At 44.6% G+C, this 21,592-nt stretch overlaps 1 protein-coding gene across 5 annotated transcripts in view; it reads left to right on the top strand.

Annotated features, from left to right (window-relative positions):
• The window catches only part of LOC139759067 (uncharacterized), a 184,043-nt gene that overhangs the window by 86,275 nt on the left and 76,176 nt on the right, over positions 1-21,592 (top strand). For 4 of the 5 annotated variants that reach the window (XR_011714992.1, XM_071680997.1, XM_071681000.1 and 1 more), the window contains 7 exons: positions 4,599-4,728; positions 9,720-9,863; positions 10,256-10,509; positions 12,012-12,140; positions 13,634-13,826; positions 15,023-15,204; positions 16,059-16,192. Coding sequence is in view for 4 of the 5 variants with exons in the window: in XM_071680997.1 (XP_071537098.1) it covers positions 4,599-4,728; positions 9,720-9,863; positions 10,256-10,509; positions 12,012-12,140; positions 13,634-13,826; positions 15,023-15,204; positions 16,059-16,192 (1,166 nt within the window). In the remaining variant the exon portion in view is untranslated. The remainder of the gene's footprint in view (positions 1-4,598; positions 4,729-9,719; positions 9,864-10,255; positions 10,510-12,011; positions 12,141-13,633; positions 13,827-15,022; positions 15,205-16,058; positions 16,193-21,592) is intronic. The other variant, XM_071680998.1, reaches the window with a different exon arrangement.

Here is a 21,592-nt window from a genome sequence, read left to right on the forward strand (position 1 = left end):
TGGTGACTGGTGTGGTGCATTAGCTTCGTTGGTGAACTAGGTGCTGTGGTGAACAAGGTTTTGTGGTGAACCTAGGAACTGTGGTGGATTGTGTAGTGTGGTGAACCTAGGAACTGTGGTGGATTGTGTAGTGTGGTGAACCTGGGAACTGTGGTGGATTGTGTAGTGTGGTGAACCTGGGAACTGTGGTGGATTGTGTAGTGTGGTGAACCTGGGAACTGTGGTGGATTGTGTAGTGTGGTGAACCTGGGAACTGTGGTGGATTGTGTAGTGTGGTGAACCTAGGAACTGTGGTGGATTGTGTAGTGTGGTGAACCTAGGAACTGTGGTGGATTGTGTAGTGTGGTGAACCTAGGAACTGTGGTGGATTGTGTCGTGTGGTGAACCTAGGAACTGTGGTGGATTGTGTAGTGTGGTGAAACTAGGAACTGTGGTGGATTGTGTAGTGTGGTGAACCTAGGAACTGTGGTGGATTGTGTAGTGTGGTGAACCTAGGAACTGTGGTGGATTGTGTTGTGTGGTGAACCTAGGAACTGTGGTGGATTGTGTCGTGTGGTGAACCTAGGAACTGTGGTGGATTGTGTCGTGTGGTGAAACTAGGAACTGTAGTGACACCGAGTGTTTTGGTGACCAAGGAACTGTGGTGGCCAAGATGTTGTAGTGACCCATATGCTATGGTGACCTATATGTTATGATAATCCGAATGTTGTAGTGACCCAGGTGTTGTTAGTGACCCTGCTGTTGTGGTAACCCAGGTTTTTTTTTTTTTGTAGTGACTCAACAAGTGTTGTTGCGACCCAGGTGTTGTGGTGACTCAAGGTGTTGTGATGACTCATGATGAAGTGACCCAGATATTGTAGTGAGCCAGGTGTTGAAGTGACCTCTGCTGTTGTGGTACCCCTGGTGTTGTAATGACCCACATGTTGTCATCACGTTGGTATATTCCATTTGACTCTCTCGTTAAGCCTCACTCCAGCATTGTCGTTAGCTGAATGACATGTCCCGTTCGTTACTTGATATATATATTAATTCGTATTTGTGCTGGCTGAGACGGAACGGGTAACCAAATGCCCCAATCAAGATCAAATGATATATATATATATATATATATATATATATATATATATATATATATATATATATATATATATATATATATATCACATACTATTCGCCATTTTCCGCGATAGCGAGGTAGCGTTAAGAACAGAGGACTGGGCCTTTGAGGGAATATCCTCACCTGACCCCCTTTTCTGTTCCTTCTTTTGGAAAAAAAAGAAAAGGAAAACGAGTGGGGAGGATTTCCAGCCCCCCGCTACCTTCCCTTTTAGTCGCCTTCTACGACACGCAGGGAATACGTGGGAAGTATTCTTTCTCCCCTATCCCCAGGGATATATATATATATATATATATATATATATATATATATATATATATATATATATATATATATATATATATATATATATACCCTAGCCTGATTCAGGTAACCAGTTTATTGCCCAGCCTCTAAGGATGAATAGCTAGGTCGACTGCGGACCGGCTCCTGCGACCAGGATTCGAACCTTATGCGCGCTCGACCCCCTGACGGCCCCGTAAATGCGCCATGGTCAGCAACGCTAATCGCAAGAGCGGCTGTTTTATTGAGCACTGCTACCCATCCTGTGGGTATGGCAGGTAGGGCAGGTGCCCTGGGCTACCCAATTAACATTCTTAATGGTTTGGTTTTGAGATAAATAAATAAACTCGCCTACTTTTCAACTATAGTAATATTTGGCTACTATCAGTTGTATTACCGCTTCTACGTAACAATTTTGATCAAATAAGTCTTTAAGTCTTTAAGCGTTTATATGAATTTAGATTTGGCCTAACTCTTCAACAGTTTATAATTACACTGTATATATTTTTATATACATCCACTGTGTGTACATTTGTAATCAATTCAGGGGCGCAATTTCAGTGCTTGCCACAAGCGCTATTTCCCCAAGATACGCCCCTAGGTAGCGCGATTGTTGTCATAGTAAAATTCATGAATGCCATACATTCTAAGCCTATTCGCAGTGGTAGTGGCCCCGTATGAATAGATGTTAACCACTTGAGAAGAGGGTCTGGAGATGCTTCTTTTACATGGAGTGAGATGTGTGTGTTTGCCTAAGCATTCCAATCCCAGTGATGAAAGTGATTTCTGTTATTCCGTCTATGAATTAGGAAGACCAAGATCTCTCCTCAATCCTCATGGCTTCATCACGTTATTTCTCAAGCTCCCTCAAGCCTTCTCTTGGGCGGTAGAGGAAAGCAGAGAGAAAGCAACTTAGTCATTGAATTTTTCTTGACAATGGCACTTAGACTGAGTGGGTTTGGGGGCCGGGGCGGGCGGGCCCTCAAAGCCTCTTTCTACATTGATGATTCAGTCTGGTTTACGACAGCTCCAAATGGTCGTTCCTCTGTATCCAAGATAACCTGTAATCTTTTTACATAATGAACGTGGGATCCATTGTAATTCAACCCATTATTATATACCCCTCGATGTTGCATTGAATCCTTCCAGTTCGCACTAAAGGTAATTCAGTTCTGTTTTAACATAATACGTATATTTACATTTTTTTTTTCAACAAAAAATGTACATTTGTGCGGAGATGAAAGTTATTTGAAACATAAATGAAACTTTTATGTGGAGTCGATAGATTTTCGTACTGATAATAGACAGGTTGAATTGTACGACCGCCTAATCACACCGGCACCACCCTTTGAGTTGACACTCACAGGTCAACTCAAAGGCAGGTATACCCAAGGGTCGTACTTACTGTCTTGCACTAGGGATCGTACCGTTGTGGCTAAGGGTCGTCCCGTCGAAGTTAAGGGTCGTTCCGTCTTGCTAGAGGAGGAGGGTAGGGGGTCAGCTAATTATCACAAAGCCAATGTCGTCTGTCATAACGCACCCTGCTTAGCGTGGCGGGGGCGTTGCTGCTGAGGGTAACAAGTCCACAGGAGCGGAGGTGAGGGAGGGAGGCACGGGGGCCGCGGTGTGCGCGGTGAGGCCTCCAGAACTGCGGGGAGACTACCAGCATTCTCAACCCATTGCAAAGCAGTGGTGTTGCTGACAGTGTAGCGGTGACTGTAAACACCACGATCTCTCCCCTCCCTCCAGCATCAATGTTGTTGCCGACATGTTAGCGATTACCGCTAACACCTCACCCACACCACCACCACCACCTCCCACTACCAGGCAGTGGGTAGTGACCGCTAATACCAAAAGCAGTGGTGTTGTGGCCGACAGGTTAGCGGTATCTACTGACCTACTCACCCACCCACCCATCAGCCTATTCCCTTACCTGAAGCGGTGGGTAGCGCCAGCCAGCCGGCCTAGCCCTCGGTGTGGGGTGGTGTGGAGTAAAGGGGGAAGGAAAGGAAGGTTGAGGGATGTCTTCGTTGATAGATAGGTAAGGTTAGGTTGGGTTAGCTTTGCTGAGGTATAGGTAAGTCAGGTTAGGTTAGCTTAGCTTTGCTTAGCTTTGATTAGGTGAAAAAAATTGTAGATTTCCTACAGTGGCTACGAAAAGGTGACATTACAGTCAACTTTATACAGTGGAGAATACAGTTGTCTTCCAACAACAGGCTATAGTAAACCTCCGGACCAACAGAGGCTACAGTAAACCTCCGGACCAACAGAGGCTACAGTAAACCTCCAGACCAACAGAGGCTACAGTAAACCTCCAGACCAACAGAGGCTACAGTAAACCTCCTTACTAACAGAGGCTACAGTAAACCTCCAGACCAACAGAGGCTACAGTAAACCTCCTTACTAACAGAGGCTACAGTAAACCTCCAGACCAACAGAGGCTACAGTAAACCTCCAAAGCAACAGAGGCACAAGACTTAGACAAACAGTTGCAAGTGATCTTTGAGGTTGACGCAGGTGCCAGGTGATGTCATCGTAATAGGTGACCTCACCTAACGACTGTAATAGGTGACCTCACCTGACGACTGTAAGAGGTGGCATCACCTGACGACTGTAATAGGTGGCCTCGCCTGATGTTGGTGGTAGATGGCCTCAGGGCCTGTCAGTGCTAGAGAGAGCAGGCAAGTTGGCATAACAACAACCTAGAACCACAACCACAAGACCCTACAACAACCTAGAACCACAACCACCAGACCCTACAACAACCTAGAACCACAACCACCAGACCCTACAACAACCTAGAACCACAACCACCAGACCCTACAACAACCTAGAACCACAACCACCAGACCCTACAACAACCTAGAACCACAACCACCAGACCCTACAACAACCTAGAACCACAACCACCAGACCCTACAACAACAGAGAACCACAACCGCCAACAGTGGCACCAGACAATACAAGGTACAACACCCACAACTCTCTTCATCAGTCCATGAGACGACACATAACCACAACCCCACGTTCACCTAAAGTATCCAGACGGATTTAAAGGGGGAAAAAAGTGTAAGAATAGAAAAGACAAGGGTCACATATGATAGAAAATGGGTAAAAGTCGGACGAGTTTTTTGGGGGTTTTTTCTTTTTTGAGGAAGCGTTTGGCTAATAGGGGACTTATTTCTCTTGTCTATGGCAGGGTAAGGAGCAGGTGAGCCTGTACCTGGAGGAGGAGGCCGAGGCTGAGAGCTGGGCCAGCATGCTGAGGGTCACCACCGTCAAGCGATCACTCCAGCTGGAGGGGCTCAACCTCGAATGTGGCGCTGCAGGTGAGTGGGTGTGGTAGGGGAGCGTGTGTGGTAAGCGGGTTTGTGTGGTAGGGAATGTTTGTGGTCGTGGGTATTATGTTGTGTGGTAAGGAGATATGTGATAGTGTGTGTGTGTTAGGGGGTTTTGTGGTGGGAGGGTGTGGTAGTGGGTTGTGTGGTGGAAAATGTGTGTAGTAGGTGGTTGTATGGTACGAGTGTGTTTGGTGGGGAGCATATGTGTAAGGGGGAGTGTGTGGATGAGGGTTCTGTTATGGGGTGTGTTTGGTAGGGGGTTGTGTGGCGGGAAATGTGTGGCGAGGAGTATTTTGTAGGGGACTGTGTAGTGGGGAGTGTATGGTAGGGAGTAGTATGGTCGGGGATGTGAGGTGAGGGATATGTGGTGGAGAGTGTATGGCAGGGAGTTGTGTGGTGGGGAATATGTGTAGTGAGGAATGAGTGATTGGTATCAGCAACCTACACTTGTACGCAACACCTGCATGTCCTAAACACCTGTATGTAATAAATACACCTGCACGTGCACCTGTTTGTTCACACCTGTTGATGACTTCATAGACTCTGTCATTTCTCTTTATAACAACACTTTAGCACCTGTTTACTTCTCCCAGTCTCTCCTGTCTACAGTGAGCTTGAATACACTTGTTGATACATTCCTCTTCTCTGTCTCTGTCTTTTAACGTTCCTGTCTACAAATGTTTGTTGACACTTGTTGGTACTTTCCTCTTTTCTGTCTTCATGTCCCTGTCTATACAAATGTTCATTCACGTTTGCACCTTACTGACACTCGTCTGCTATACCCCTAAGCTCTCTCCTGTTTACAGATGAGTGTGTTTAAGCATGTTCAGTCCTTCCCGTTTCCTGTCTTTCCTTTCTGTTTAACAGCATCTTGTGTGTCGAGGGACCCAGTCATGGATAGGTCCCCATGATGGCCTTACATTTGATGTAAAATGATGGTCCAAAGATCGATGAATAAGGAGAGAAGACGGAAGAAGAAAAAAAAAACTATGTTGTCAGGAAGTGGGGTAAAACCCTGCCTTGTGAAAAACTAGCGAGTTGAAGAAATTAGGAAGGACATGAGATGATATAAAAGGGTTCCAGAGCTCAGCAATGCAGGGAAAGAGACAGACATCATACCAGACCAGCTTCGAGTTGCTAAGGTTAATCATGGGTTGCTGTAGCTTGGTGAGTTTTAAAGTGACCTAGCTAATGTCTAGGGCATAGAAGCAGCCAGCAGTTTTTGGGAGCAGAACACAAGTCATATCTATAGTTAAAGAGAAAGAACCAACGCTGCAGTGTAGGGCAAGTGGGTTAAGTTTAGAGATCAGATTGGGAGAGTTAATGAGTTGGATTGGTTTAGATGCGATTCTCTCAAGTAAATAGGTAGAACCAGGCCCTCCCAAGACGTGAAAGCGGTATTCTATGCGAGAGCGAATCACTTCCTTTTGTATGATCGACGCAAATGTTTTTAGGGGTTTTTTTTTTTAAGAAAAAGAAAACCAAAAGAAATTGAGTTTTAAGGCCTGAATGGTAAGTTGTGTATGCCTCACTTGGAAAAAATAAATCTTTCCAGATTTGAGTTGATAAAGGTAGTTGTGTGGAGACGCGACCTAGATCGATCAGAGGATGATGGTACGGATTTCGCTGAAGCAGAGAAAAGCGATGTCGCGTCATCAGCGTTTGAGTGCATCTTGTTGTCTGATGAAGAAAAGTTCCCATGGATGAGAAGGAAGAAGAGTATAGGAGACCAGATAGAGCCTTGAAGGACACCATTGTTGATAAAGAAAGAGGGAGATTTATTCATCAGCAGTAATGGAGATGGTCCAGCCGGAGAGGAAATAGATATGAGAGAGCAGAATGATGGAGGGAAAGCCGAAAGAATGAATGTTGTAGATCAGAACCCAGTGCCACACCTTGTCAGTAAGCTTTCGGTACATCAATTGCTACAGTACAGAATTCCCTTAGAGTCTCTTAGGAGATGATAACCGGACATATAGTAAGTAAGGAGAGGATATTACTGGTGGATCTCATATTTTGCGAGAGCCCTACTGGCCATCAGAGATCTGAGATGTTGTGAGAAGATGGTTGAGGACACACCCGGAGGATGAAGGCAGTAAACATCACAGAAATAAGGGAGATAATTCGAAGGTTCAGAATGGTGTCCTGTCCTTGGGTTTTGCTTTACCCAAAGCGCATCCCGCTGGAAATAATCATGGGTGTGCCATCCCTTTTGAGCCAGACTGTGCGAACCCTTGAGTACGACGCTACGACCACTTTGTATGGTGGTTTGACCTCTGACCTCAACCCAGAAGGTTTGGAGGGGAAAAAAGGTCAGGTAATTAATCGTACCCAAGGGTGTCGTCTTGTTCCGCTCATGAGTCGTGCCGTCGTGCTCAAGGGTTGTGTCGTCTTGCTCAAGGGTCGTGTCGTCGTGCTCAAGGGTTATGCCTTCGTGCTCAAGGGTCGTGTCGTCGTGCTCAAGGGTCGTGCCGTCGTGCTCAAGGGTTATGCCTTCGTGCTCAAAGGTCGTGTCGTCTTGCTCAAGGGTCGTGTCGTCTTGCTCAAGGGTCGTGCCGTCGTGCTCAAGGGTCGTGCCGTCTTGCTCAAGGGTCGTGCCGTCGTGCTCAAGGGTCGTGCCGTCTTGCTGAAGGGTCGTACCGTCGTGCTGAAGCCAGGGATTTCATGGTAACAGATTCTTAACCTCAACTCAGGCTGCGTAATGAAGGCCATTAAACAACACCTTCGTCAGACACAAAATTTTACTCGTAAGATTTTGAAACGATTTAACGCGAGAGTCTGACGTTCTTTCGAGGATTCAATTTCAGGAATCGTGCGGCGCTCAACGGAAAGTGGGATGCCATGCCATCTGCAGTATGATGAGGAGGCGTCTTCTTCATCACAGTGCGTTACCATTTTCTACGCAAGTTAACTTTCGCTCTGTCTTTGACTTCAAATTGTTTCGTCCTCAATTACTTTGTCTATGTCCCTTTGTTAAGATTACCTTCACCTTACATCTTCCTTGACCAGATTACCTTCACCGAAAGTGGCCCTTTGCCAGATTTCCTTCACCTTTAATGTTCCTTTGCCAGATTACCTTCACCGAAGTATTCCTTAGCCAGATTACTTTCACATTACATGTTCCTTTGCCAGATTACCTTCCCAGTACAAAGTACATATTTCTTTGCCAGATAGATTTCACCTTTTATGATTCTTTGTCAGATTACCTTCACTTTACATGTTCCTTTGCCAGATTACTTTCATCCAACATGTTATTTTACCAGATTATCTTCACTTTACACGTTGTTTTACCAGATTACTTGACCTTCCATGTCTCTTTGGCAGGTTACCTTCACCTTACATGTTCTTTTGGCAAATTATCTTATCTGTATGTGTTCCTTTACCTGATTACTTTAACTTTATATGTTCCTTTGCTATATTATTTTGTGTTCTTTTGCCAGATTACCTTCTCGTTTGTTCTTTAGTAAGTTTATCTCATTAGTTCCTATGCTAGATTACCTTCTTCTAAGATCCCTCACCATTCTATAATCCTCTAGATTGCTCCCTTACTAGAAAATTACCTTATATATTCATCTGTCAGATTACCTTCCATGTACATGTTTCTTTGGCAGAGTACCCCACTCGTTCCTTTTTCTGATTACATTCACCTTGTTACTTTTCCAGATTACTTTCACTTCACATATTCCTTTGCTAGATTTTCTTTACTTTGCATGTTTCTTTGCCTGATTACCTTCACATTCCGTTTTCTCTTGTCAGATTACCTTCACCCGACATGGTCTTTACTATGTTACCTTTTACATGTTCCTCTGTCAGATTACCTTTCTTTTGCCTGATTACGTTCACCTTGAATTTTCCTTGACAGATCACATCTTCGCCACGTTACCGCAATATAAGTTTCAGTACCAGATTACCTTCACCTTATGTGTTCCTTTGCCGAATTACCTTCACCATATATGGAATTATTCCTTAGTTGGAACGGTAGTATAGACACGCTTAAGAACAGACCTGATGAACATCCAGCTTCAAGTCTACGCCTTAGCCAAATGGACAATTTGCAGGGTGTTCTCTCTGAATTACCCTTATGCCTAACAACTTGTTTACTCCATTCATCTGAGCTGCTGATATTTTCCACCGTCACAAACAGCCAGCCTCGTAAAGACCCATTGGTCTGTTGCTGTTTGGAATCGTTTGTATTTCTTTTCTCGATTACCTACACCTTATGTGATCCTTTGCCTGATTACCTTCACTGTATGCGTTCCCTTTGTCAGATTACGTTGATATTCTATGTTCTTTAGCTAGATTACCTCCATTTAATGTGTGCCTTTACCAAATTACCTTCTGCTGTGTATCTTTACTATATTACCTTCACCTTATATGTTTTTTTCTGCCGTATTACCTTCACTTTATATTCCTTTGTCAAATTACTTGCAACATATATGCTCCTTTGCCAGATTATCTTCTCCATGTATGTTTCTTTGTCAGATTACCTTCAGTTTATGTGTTCCTTTGCCAGATTACCTTCACCGTATATGCTTCTTTGCCAGATTACTTTCTTTTTATTCATTCCTTTGCCAGATTACCTTCACCGTATATGTTTCTTTCCCAGATTACCTTCACTTTGTTTATTCCTTTGCTAAATCACCTCCTCTTTATGTATTCCTTTTCCTGATTACCTTCCCTTTGTGTTCCTTTGCTAGATTACCTCCATTGTATATGATTCTTTGCCAGATTACCTTCACTTTGTTTATTCCTTTGCCAAATTACCTTCACTTTATGTGTTCCTTTACCAGATTACCTTCACTTTATATGTTCCTTTTGCCAGATTTTCTTCATCTTATGTGTTCCTTTGCCAGATTACCTTCACTTTGTATGTTTCTTTGCCAAATCACCTTCACCTTATGTGTTCCTTTGCCAGATTACCTTCACTTTGTATGTTCCTTTGCCAGATTACCTTCACCTTATAATGTTCCTTTTGCCAGATTACCTTTCCCCTGGGGCGGAGGGAGATGTTTCAGGGGAAGACTCGTGCGAAGGCGACACGCATGACGACGACGAGGAAGAGGACGAGGAGCTCACTCGCCAGGCCCTCGACACCCTGTTTGGATACCTCCACCCTTACCACTGTAATTCTCCTGTTGTTGCACTTGTGTCCCGTTACCGTTACTTCCGTTTGCCTGTCCATTCCACCATTCTGCCCACCACCCCCACCTTAACTGTCATGCTTTGGTGTGTCACCTCACTGCACTTTCTAGTAGTATTTCGTGATCTTGTTTTGTCTCTGCATCAGTCCACGAAAGCCGTGAATGTCTTTGCATAAATCACTTCCTACCACCTGTCTCACTGCACCAGTGCACTGTTTAGTGGGGGAGGGCGGTGCCAGCCCCGCCGCCCGCTGCCTCCTCCCCGGGATAGACCCGGAAATTTTTTTTTTCAGCCCTACCCTGTCGAGCGAGGGTAGGGCTTGCCACCAAAGGAGGGGTTTTTTTTTTAACGCGGGTCATCCTCACTCCTGCAGGTGAAGACGACGACACGGCCAGTGGCGATTCGTGCGAGACAGAGAGTCAGGATGAGGAGGCTGGAGGGCCGTGTGAGGAGGTGGGTAGGGACGCAGACGGAGGAGGAGGGCCACCCGGCAGCGTAAGGCTTCGCCACCCGCGGCGTCCCTCACACGTCAGGACCCGCAACGACTCCGAGAGGCGCGAGCTACTCCAGCAGATGCTCACTACCAAGTCCGTCCTGGAAAAGAAACAGAAGAACCGGCGGTCAGGGGTGAGTGAGTGAGGGGTCAAGTCAGGTCAAAATCCCAAGGGTATCATACTCCTCCAAGCCAACAATTTTGGTTCTATCAGCCATGTACCTGAAGGTGAAAATCATCGTAAATTTCACCAAGTCAGGTAAAAGGAATTACACATTTATTGAACAGATCAGTGCTAGGATGTTAGGAGATGAGGACAGAGTAACTAAATCACTTATTTACCCGGATGATAAGCCCACTGGCCAATAAACATAGACTCCACTAAAAGCAAGTGTAAGGATGTTATACAGCAATGTTTAGCAGTTAATGATAATGCATTTACATGTTTTAAGAACGAAGTTTAAAGCTTGGAATTACCAAAGTGAACAGATAATCCAGCAGCGTCCCCATGCTATTAAGCTAGACCTTAAACACAGCTGCTCCATCACTAACAGCTCAAGGAAACTACCTTCCAAATGATGTTGTCCCTTCTGAACATGTCTCTGTCAACTGGACGTCTCAATCTTCTCTCCTGTAAACAGAAGAACAAATGTTAAACCTATTGTGCCTATTTTCTGTTGAGCGTGACTCATGCTAACCAATCTCTCAAGAGGATTAAATCTGTCTCTATTTTCTCATGTTCTGTTGACCACCTGCGTCAGGGCGTCCCACACTCTTCCTTTGCTAGATTACCTTTACCGTATGTGTTTCTTTGCCAGATTACCTTCACCTTATATGTTCCTTTGCCAGATTACCTTTATTTTAAATGTTCCTTTTTTGCGAGATTACTTTCATTTAATGTGTTCCTTTGGCAGATTACCTTCACGTTATGTACCAAGGCAGCAGTAGAGATGAGTTTGGTGTAAGTCCAGTGAATATGTAGTAAAGATGTGTAAGTCTGTGTCGCAGTGCACGTAAAGATCACACCTTTTGCCTCACATGTTCTCTTACTGAATGGAGACACACAACACTCTTTACCTGTACAGAACACACGAAAATAACTTTATTTTTCGGTAATGTAGCGTCTTTTCTTTTTTTTTCATTCAGATTACTTTTAGCGTTCGTTTGTGTGAATGGCGTTGTACAGCTGCGTTTTGTAAACTTGTCATATCCCTGGTGTGTGGAGTTAAGGTGCTGCAGTCTTCATCCCTGGTGTGTGGAGTTAAGGTACTGCTGTCTTCTTTCCTGGTGTGTGGAGTTAAGGTGCTCCAGTCTTCACCTCTGGTGTGTGGAGTTAAGGTGCTGCTGTCTTCACCCCTGGTGTGTAGAGTTAAGGTGCTCCAGTCTTCATCCTTGGTGTGTAGAGTTAAGGTGCTCCAATCTTCACCCCTGGTGTGCAGAATTAAGGTGCTGCTGTCTTCACCCCTGGCGTGTAGAGTTAAGGTGCTGCAGTCTTCGTCCCTGGTATGGACAGTTAAGGTGCTCCAATCTTCACCCCTGGTATGTAGAGTTAAAGTGCCCCAGTCTTCACCTCTGCTGTGTAGAGTTAAGATACAGACCAGTAGTATCCATGACCTGACCCGTGACCTTGCTACAGCCGCGGGCGTGGGCGGTAACGGCGGGGGAGGTGGTGAACGAGTACGACAGGGCGCAGCACCAGGCGCAGCAGTCGGCCCTGAGGAAGGCCGTCCTGCTCCGGCAGAGGAAGAACTCCACAGCCATCAAGGTAAACATCATCTCTTATGTAGGCTCTCTCTCTCTCTCTCTCTCTCTCTCTCTCTCTCTCTCTCTCTCTCTCTCTCTCTCTCTCTCTCTCTCTCTCTAGAATGGGAGGAAGCGGGGGGGCAGGAGATCCTACCATCCCTTCCACCCCTCTCCCCCACAAAAAAAAGGGACAGAGAGGGGGGGCCAAGTGAGGATATTACCTCTAAGGCTCAGTCCTCTGTTCTTAACGCTCCCTCGCTAACGCGGGAAATGGCGAATATATATATATATATATATATATATATATATATATATATATATATATATATATATATATATATATATATACATATATATATATATATATATATATATATATATATATATATATATATATATATATATATCCACGATGTAAATGGATCACGACTCATGTTTAGTGATGTGCCTCACGTCAGAACACAGTACATAATACACTTAAGTCATTAGCATTGAACCAGCTATGGCACATTGATACAGTATCATACACAGGTAATGCAACTTACGGTTTGATCAACACAGATTGACTTATGTAGCAAGTGGTGGTAACAGTGGGGCGGCTAGGAGGAAGCGACTATGCATCAGGGAACAGAAAAAGATGCGGAAAAGACAAAGAAAGTGAGTTTAGGGAACCTATGTCACACTGAAGTGCAGACTAAAAGCAGTAATTCTAACAACAGATAGATAACAAGGACTAAGTACACTGTAAAGTATTTTATGGGTGGAAAAGGTTATTTGCCCTCATCCACAGAAAACAGGTTATGAGAAGCAATACTGATATAGAATAATCAGACTTGCCAGTGTTGATGATACAGAAAGGATCACAGAAGAGGAAATTGACTCTGTGATCGATTTATGTAGCAAAACACCACGGGATAAAACGCCAATATATTAAGTTATTGCCGAGGGTCTGCGTCTTAATAAAACAACAACCCCAGATATGTGGGGGATATTTTGAGGTTGCAGTTCTGCTGTATCCTTAGTGTGTTTGGGGATAACTTTCAAGTTTATTATATGCCTGTGATGACTTGCCCAAGTCATAACATATCGACTGGTAAATAGATTTAAGTCGCATTCCCCTTTATACGCCTTCATTCCCCCTAATGCGTTCATTCCACCTTAATACGCTTCCATTCCCCCTTATACGCCTTCATTCTCTCTTATACGCCTCCATTCCTTCTTAAACGCCTTCATTCCCCCTTATACGCCTTCATTCCCCCTTATACGCCTTCATTTCCTCTTATACGCCTTTATTCCTTCTTATACGCCTTTATTCCCTCTTATACGCCTTCATTCCCCCTTAATACGCCTCCATTCACCCTTATACTCCTTCATTCCCCCTTATACGCCTTCAGTCCCCCTTAATACGCCTCCATTCACCCTCATACTCCTCCATTCCCCCTTGTACGCCTTCAGTCCCCCTTAATACGCCTCCATTCCCCGTTATACGCCCTCACTCTCCCTTATACGCCTCAGATGGCCACGCTGGAGCGTCAGCAGTCCTCGAAGAAGAACCGCAAGGTGGAGGTGGCGCTGCAGCTGGAGGCCCTGCGCAGGAGGCTGTCCTCCCTGGACTCCCAGCTGAAGGAGAGCAAGCAGGACACCGAGAGGACGCTCCAGGACCTCGAGAACCGCCGCAACCAGGAGCTGCACCTCATCAAGGACCTGGGTGAGTGAGACGCCACTCGACCAATGTCAACAAACACTCTTCTCTTCGTGTGTCACTCTCGAGCTCAAGTCTAAGGCCTTTTATTTTTCTATCGTTAGATTTGTCTATTTTTTTGCATTCTTACATTTGCTTATTATTGTTTTTTATCATTACATTGATAAATCGTGTCGTGATAAAACAAATTATGAGCAAACTGAATGTGGCGAAGGAGTGTTTTGACCTCAACATGACAGCCTATACTAGTCGCTCTATGCTCCACGAAATGTATTGATAAGAATGTCTTAAGCCAGTTCAGTCATCTCATTTTTGTACACAAAAACCCACTGTTTACTCCTGTTAGGATTGATAATCAAGACTAGTTAAGGTATAAATCTTGATGGTGTGCCGTAACATGGATATACCAATCGTAGGGTTTAGTGTGGCTGGCCATTTTCTGTGGCATTTTGCAGGGTGAACGTAGGGATATCGTCTAATTTGATTATGACAATGATTATTATTGTTTTCCTCATTTTAGTTTCAGTGGTGCTTAGGATATGAATGTAGGATAGAGTACTGGACAGTTCCTTCTCTTTTGTGATCATTTATCCCGTCTGTTTTTGGGAATACAAATCTTTTCAACCATTCTATAGCATTTCACTTTGAACTTCACCGCAGTATGAACTGACCTTCAATCACTTTGTATCATGTATACTCATACCAGTCAATATCTTATATATATATATATATATATATATATATATATATATATATATATATATATATATATATATATATATATATATATATATATAATCATAAAAAACCGCAAAGGCTGTGTAACGTGTCTATATACGAATTAGCTGGATTTACTGGTTATAAACAGCTTAGGTTTAGTAAGAATATCCACCATACTTCAGTCATATAAAATAACAAGAAAATATACGAAAACTGAGTTAACGTTTAGGATTGAGAATTTTTTCTATTTAAACAGTGTGTGTGTTTATAAGATGCAGTAACACACATTTTCATTACATGTTTCTTACATCTGTTTCACCTTTTGGTTATGATTATTGATTGTTCTAAACTTTGCTATAATTCATGGTATGTATGGTAGCAGTAGTCGCAAGGCGATTAAAAGACATAGTTACCTCTTGAAATAGGCGTTACTGGTCCGTTTTCTCTCATGCGTTGAGAGTCGTCTGTTGGTGCTCCTGCAGGTGGTGTGGACGAGAGCCTAGGGGGTGAGCTGGAGGGTGTGTCCAAAGGCTGCGGCAGCCAACAGGTCACCTTGGTTAAGGGATCTCACGGTGGATCTCTCATGGGATCCCTCCCTTCCATTCCATCCATCATTGTGTCCAACAGCGAGCGGAAAACACCAGAGAAAATCTTCGGGATTAAGGTATGACTGCCGTAGTATGATTTTGTATTCTATACATGGTTGAATTTATTGGATTGTTGATTTCCTATTAATATGATCATATATTACAAACGAGTATACTAACCAGTTCAATCAAAACATAATTAATGACGGAAGCTTTGGTCAAAAAACTTATTTTGATTTCAGGTTATAGTTTATATGGAGCATAAATATTATGTCTGCGGACAAATGATTTTTTTTCCACAAAACTTTGATATAAAGATGCTTGTTTAGGGATGAATTCAGACCCTCGCGTGTATTCAGACAACGATGTAGACTGCGTCATCCCTCGTCAGCGGCTTGGTACTGCTCACCAGTTCGGACGCGTGGGACACCATTTCGGACACGGTGTTTACGTGCTAACACGTGACCGCCCCGCCATCGACCCAACGCCTCACTCGGCGCCAACCAATCCATCTGGCGTCGATGTGTGTTAATTCACCTCTCACTCTCCATTCGTGGCTGACTTGCGCCAGGCTGAATATACATGTAATCTACTATCAGCTGATGCTGAAGGCACAGACTGATCGACACACTGTCAGCGATAGATGATGAATGTCTAAGATTACGCGCGTCGAAGTGAGGGTATTCCCATATGTATATGATCTGAGTAATAATGATGTATCAGCACCTCTGAGTCGAATTGTGTGCTTAGTAAACATGATGATGATGATGTCGGAATTTTTCCTGTATATTCTAATAGGACTTTGAGGGACACCACCTACCCCGTGTTTAGGACCTTCCCTAGCCACGCACTTGGACCCACGTCACTAACCCCCTCCCTTCACCCATCACGTGTTGGACTCCCTTCACTAAACCCACCGTATTGCCCACAGGTTGGGAGCCGGGAGGGTCGACTGAAGGGGCGTAACCCGCTGCACTTCCTGGACCTGAAGCTGAGGGTGTCGAGAAGGCACAAGAGCACCGAGTGCCTTAGCACCCCGCACCCTCCACACACTCCACACAGATCGTGAGTATCGCCATCATCACCTTGGGCTGCACACACCCACCACCACCTTCTCCTTTCTCTCTCTCTCTCTCTCTCTCTCTCTCTCTCTCTCTCTCTCTCTCTCTCTCTCTCTCTCTCTCTCTCTCTCTCTCTCTCAGACCTATTCTTACCACATCTCTCCGAAGGTGTTTTGCCATATGACGTATCTCGGCCTAACTCATTTTCAGTCTCATTTATTCGTGCCTCATAACATGGATTCCTATCTTAAACCAAAGCTGGAGTATTTCAGGGGCTTTGTCTCCGTCCCCTCGTCTCCTCTCTCTGTATTATAAACTCTCCTCGTATCCATCAACTCAGTAATGGCATTAATACATAGGTCTATTGTGCCTCCCACCATTTCCATCCGTCTCTTATATGACGAACTAAATTATGCAGCTGCTCTTGTTAGCATAGCACATGAGCCAGGACACAGGGCGACAGCCAGGCCGCCTACTACCTACCTCCGCCCCCCTCAGCTCCATGCCAAACATCACCAGATGTAGTGATCATCCTCCCTCGGCTTAGCTTCGTACACTGGCAATTCGCACGTCCGTTCCACCTGCGTCGATGTACTTCCTTCCACAACACAGTAGTCTCAGAACTTCTCTCGTCTGTAGATCTGTCGAAGATTTTTTTTTTCTATTATTGTGCATAATTATGTATGTATATTTTTTCCCCTGCCATTCCCTTTCTTCATATTTGCAGTGGTTCATTCTTAAAAGTGGATGTTACTGGTGGTTATGTCCAGGCAACTGTCAACTCGGTCATTAATTCTGCTGTTGACTTATGGCATCCTAATCCTCATGTGTTTAGTGTCTTCCTATCGATTGGTCTGTCTCTGGGTTTCTTGGGCCGGCAGTTTAGTGCCTCGGTTCGAATCTTTAAAGAGGAGACAGAGTTGGATCAAAACCAACCTAAAATCCTCATTTCCCCCCTCGAGGATGGTTGATGAATGGGTACCTGGCTTAGCCTACGATAAGGATCGAGTGTTTGATATGGCCATGACGAAGGTTGTTCAGTTGCCCATGCCATCTCGCCGACGATAAAAGAAAAACCACCCAACGCCTCATGACTCTCGGGCTCCTCCCTTGGCTGTTACGCCGTCAGGATGTGTTTACAAACTGGCGTCCCTCTAAACATACACCCACCCACCCAGTGGACACCTGACACCCGCTAGGGACGACAGATGGTTGGCTACCAGCTGCCTCACTATACACACATGCAGCTGTCCCTTTTCACCGCAGCCTACGTCCTTCATATTGCTCATGGCTTCTTTATCCCTCCCGCTCCCGCTGTGACCCTCTTGTGCTGGTGACGTGCGAAGAAGAAAGAGAAGAAAGAGGAAGAGAAGGATGAGGAGGGGAAGGAGAATAAGGAAGAGGATTCATTGAAGGGAGACGAAGGACAAGAGAAGAGCTGATTCACTGGGGCTTTAGGGCGGGGACCTGGGTGGAAGGGACATCATGAGCCACGCTAAGGACTGAGGACAGCCAGGTGAGGCAGGAAGGAGGGAACACCACGGGCAGGAAGGAGGGAAGTCTTGCGGCATCCTGGAGGGTAATGCAGGCAAAGGGAGGAGATTCTGGAAGGCGAGGGTGGTCGGTTTTTAGGTAGGAATATGTGTGTGTGTGTGTGTACAGGACCGGAGTTGTACATTCGTGAGGCCAACACAATATTAACTCCTCTTGTCATGCCATTTAAAGCCCCTCTCACGTAGTTTTATTTCACTTCGCTTATTGTACTGCTTCACATTCTCTGTTCCTGTAGAAGTACTTTATCAAGTCTCTCCTGATTCTTGTGTAGCTTCTCGCTGTGTTCTGTGGTCCAGCAGTACCTCCCGATTTCAGAGCATTTGGGTCAGTTACCAACAGCGTCTCGTTGACTGAGGGGGAGCTTGGAGTCGGTGATCACGTTGGTCTCTCTCTCTCTCTCTCTCTCTCTCTCTCTCTCTCTCTCTCTCTCTCTCTCTCTCTCTCTCTCTCTCTCTCTCTCTCTCTCTCTCTCTCTCTCTCTCTCACGTTGGTGGGTCTGTGGCTTATCACCCCTCACACTGCCGATCAGCTCCCTTACTTCAGGACCCAGGCGTTCCTGTCCGCATGGACACCTCAAGTTGCGTGAGTAGACTGGCACACAAGACACCAGCCCTGACAAAGCGACTCACAATCAAGAGAAAGCAGAGACGAAGACCAGATTCTAAATGACACCATCACGAACCAAGACATTGTGGTAACTAGTACTCCTTCAATCTAGGTCGAGTGTGTGCGGTAGTGATCTTTCTATACATCATCTCATCCATTTACGTATGAGCAGTTACTTTGTTATGTACTGACCAATGAACAAATTACCTTGTGCACATTTGTATCCTAATGTTGTCATGTGTAATGCACCGAAACCACAGCTCCCTTTCCACATCCAGGCCCCACACACCTCTCCATAGTTTACCCCAGACGCTTCACATGCCCTGGTTCAATCCACTGACAGCAGTGATCTGGAGATACATAGGCTGCTGGGATGTAGGCAGTCACACCCAGAGCTCCCACTCGCGCAGACCTCTGGGATCTGACACCCTCGGAAGGAGGTTTATTGCCTGAGCTCAATCCGCTGTGTTCCCATATCTTGAAAAACATTGACCTTTCGTCTCACTCAGTTGTATTCACGGTATATGAAACACCTCTTGGTCTCTCTATGTTGTTTCTTGCAGCTTGTGAATATGCCCAGAATCTCTCGTTTGTTGAGCATGATTCAAGGTCGAATGGCACGTCATTAACGTCTGAAATAGCTTCAGAAGCAAGACTGCGCCTAGCGGGACGCCATCGCTAACTTCACTCCGCTTCGCCAGTGCAAATCTGACATGTCTACTTTTCCCTCTCGTCTTCTTTGTAGATTTCAGTTCACAGTCAAGCGTCCTTCTCGTAATGCAATGTCTGAAAATGCACTGCTTTTCTATACTAGCCTCATGCATTGGGTGGTTGTTATTCTGATTTTTTAAAGCAGTTCGAGAATACACAGTTCAGTCATTGATCCTTTTAACGCAGGTCAGTGCTTAATGCTTCAGTGGGGACCCCAGCTGAACTTACCCTTTGCCTCCCACGTAGTTAGGTTCTCCGATGTAAGTGTTCACCCTGTCTCTTTTCTTTCGTATTATCTTTTTCCAGTAGTTCAGCTCCTGTGTTTATCATTCATGCTACAACACACACACACACACACACACACACACACACACACACACACACACACACACACACACCAGTCCCAGCCAGCCACCCATGTATATGTGTGTGTGTGTGTGTGTGTGTGTGTGTGTGTAATTGTGTATATTAACGTATATGACCAGTTAAAGTGGGACAAGTGATGAGGAGGTATGTTTAGGAGAGTGAGGCCCACGCGTGTGTGTGTGTGTGTGTGTGTGTGTGTGTGTGGAGGGGGAACTGGTGTGGGATGTCGCCTCACACAGACACCTCACCGGGTCATGACCACGTGCATCCGGTCTCGCCACAGGGGGGTGGTCGATGGGGGTCAATCAGGTCATCCGTGTGACCTGACTCTCTCTCTCTCTCTCTCTCTCTCTCTCTCTCTCTCTCTCTCTCTCTCTCTCTCTCTCTCTTCCCAGTGTGAGGTTAAGGAGGTCAAGCAAAGCCGTGACCTGACCCGTGACCTGACCTCCCCCCCTAAGGACGGCCACTTAAACCCCCCCCCCTAGTGTCACAAAGACTTAACTACCTTAAGTATGACGACTTAACAAAGTCTGTTTCTATTTAAAATCGTCTTGTGTGTGTGTGTGTGTGTGTGTGTGTGTGTGTGTCGGCGGCATCGCGTGTCGCCCGCTCGGTCCCCCGACACGCTAAGGGGGTCGTTATTTTTCACCAGGACGCACTCCAGCACCTCCGAAGGTAATCCTATGAACCAAAACAGGGACTCGGCACGTCAGCGGGGGGAAGGAGGGAGGGTATTATTTTCGTTTCCAGGTTGGACTACTTTAAGACCAAGGTCAAGTTAGGAAGCGAAAGAAACTGCGACTAGAGACTTGGCTAATGTTATTTATCACCAGGAAGGAGTGGAACACGTCCTAGGTTATACTAAGAAACAAAACGGAACCCGGCATATGCTAGGCGGGAGGCGTGAATGTTAATTTTTTTTTACCAGGACGTGCTGCAACGGGCTTAGATAATCATAGGAATAAACTGAGATCCATAAGGATAATATTTTTTTCTCCCTAAACCAGGATGAACTGCAACACGAGTTATATTCTTAAGAAACAAAATGGGACCCGACACGCCTGGGAATTATATATATACATATATATTTTTTCTTCTTCTTACCATGTAAAACTACCAACAGAGCATATGTTATCCTAAGAACAGACTGGAAACTTCGGTGAGATATTATGTTATTTTCACGAGGGTGTGTGTGGGTGTGTGTGTGTGTTGCGCGAAGCCTAGTGCTTCCTAGGTGAAAAATTATGGAGGGCAGCTGCGCCAAAGTGTTGCCCTACATTATGGTGTTTATGTTATGTAAGCTTTCGCTTAACTCTGATCATCTTCAAGATTATCCTTTCTTAGGTTAAATGGCTATAGTGATTAACCCTAATTTAATATAATAAGCCATTAACTCCAATTTAACATATTACAGCAACCTTGGTTATCCTTTCTTAACTTAAATGGCTTATTGTCATTAACCGTAATTTAACTTAATACAGCTACCTTGGTTACCCTTTCTTAACTTAAATGGCTTATTGTCATTAACCGTAATTTAACTTAATACAGCTACCTCGCTATCCTTTCTTAAGTTAAATGGCTTATTGTCATTAACCGTAATTTAACTTAATACAACTACCTCGGCTATCCTTTCTTAAGTTAAATGGCTTATTGTCATTAACTCTAATTCAACATAATACAGCAATCTCGGCTGTTACTTGTATTTCAACGGAAATTTGATAGTCATTTGTCCATATGGATATATTTACATTTACACTCGTTCCGTGTGTATTTCATGCCTGTATTTTTTTTACATTCTTTTTAACATTCGCATGCTGATGCAGTCACTGATAATCCAGGTACATATTTACACGTACGTAATTTACGTTCGTATTTTTTACACTCGCATGATAAAAAAAAAAGTTTCGGTCTTCGTGAAGTTTCTTCCATGTAATTTACCAAGACACGAACAGATTATTTCGGTAGGCGAGGTGGCTCCTTGTTGCTATTGTCCTGTAGGGCGAGGTAGCGACGGAAATGGATGAAGGCGAGCAAGTGTGAATTATGTACATGTGTATATATGTATGTGTATGTATATGTTATGTTTATGTTGATATGTATATGTATTATACATACATATATAGGCGTATATACATGTATAGGCGTATATGTGTGTGTGTGTGTGTGT

This window comes from Panulirus ornatus, chromosome 32, assembly GCF_036320965.1.
Source record: "Panulirus ornatus isolate Po-2019 chromosome 32, ASM3632096v1, whole genome shotgun sequence".
Classification (NCBI taxonomy): domain Eukaryota; kingdom Metazoa; phylum Arthropoda; class Malacostraca; order Decapoda; family Palinuridae; genus Panulirus; species Panulirus ornatus.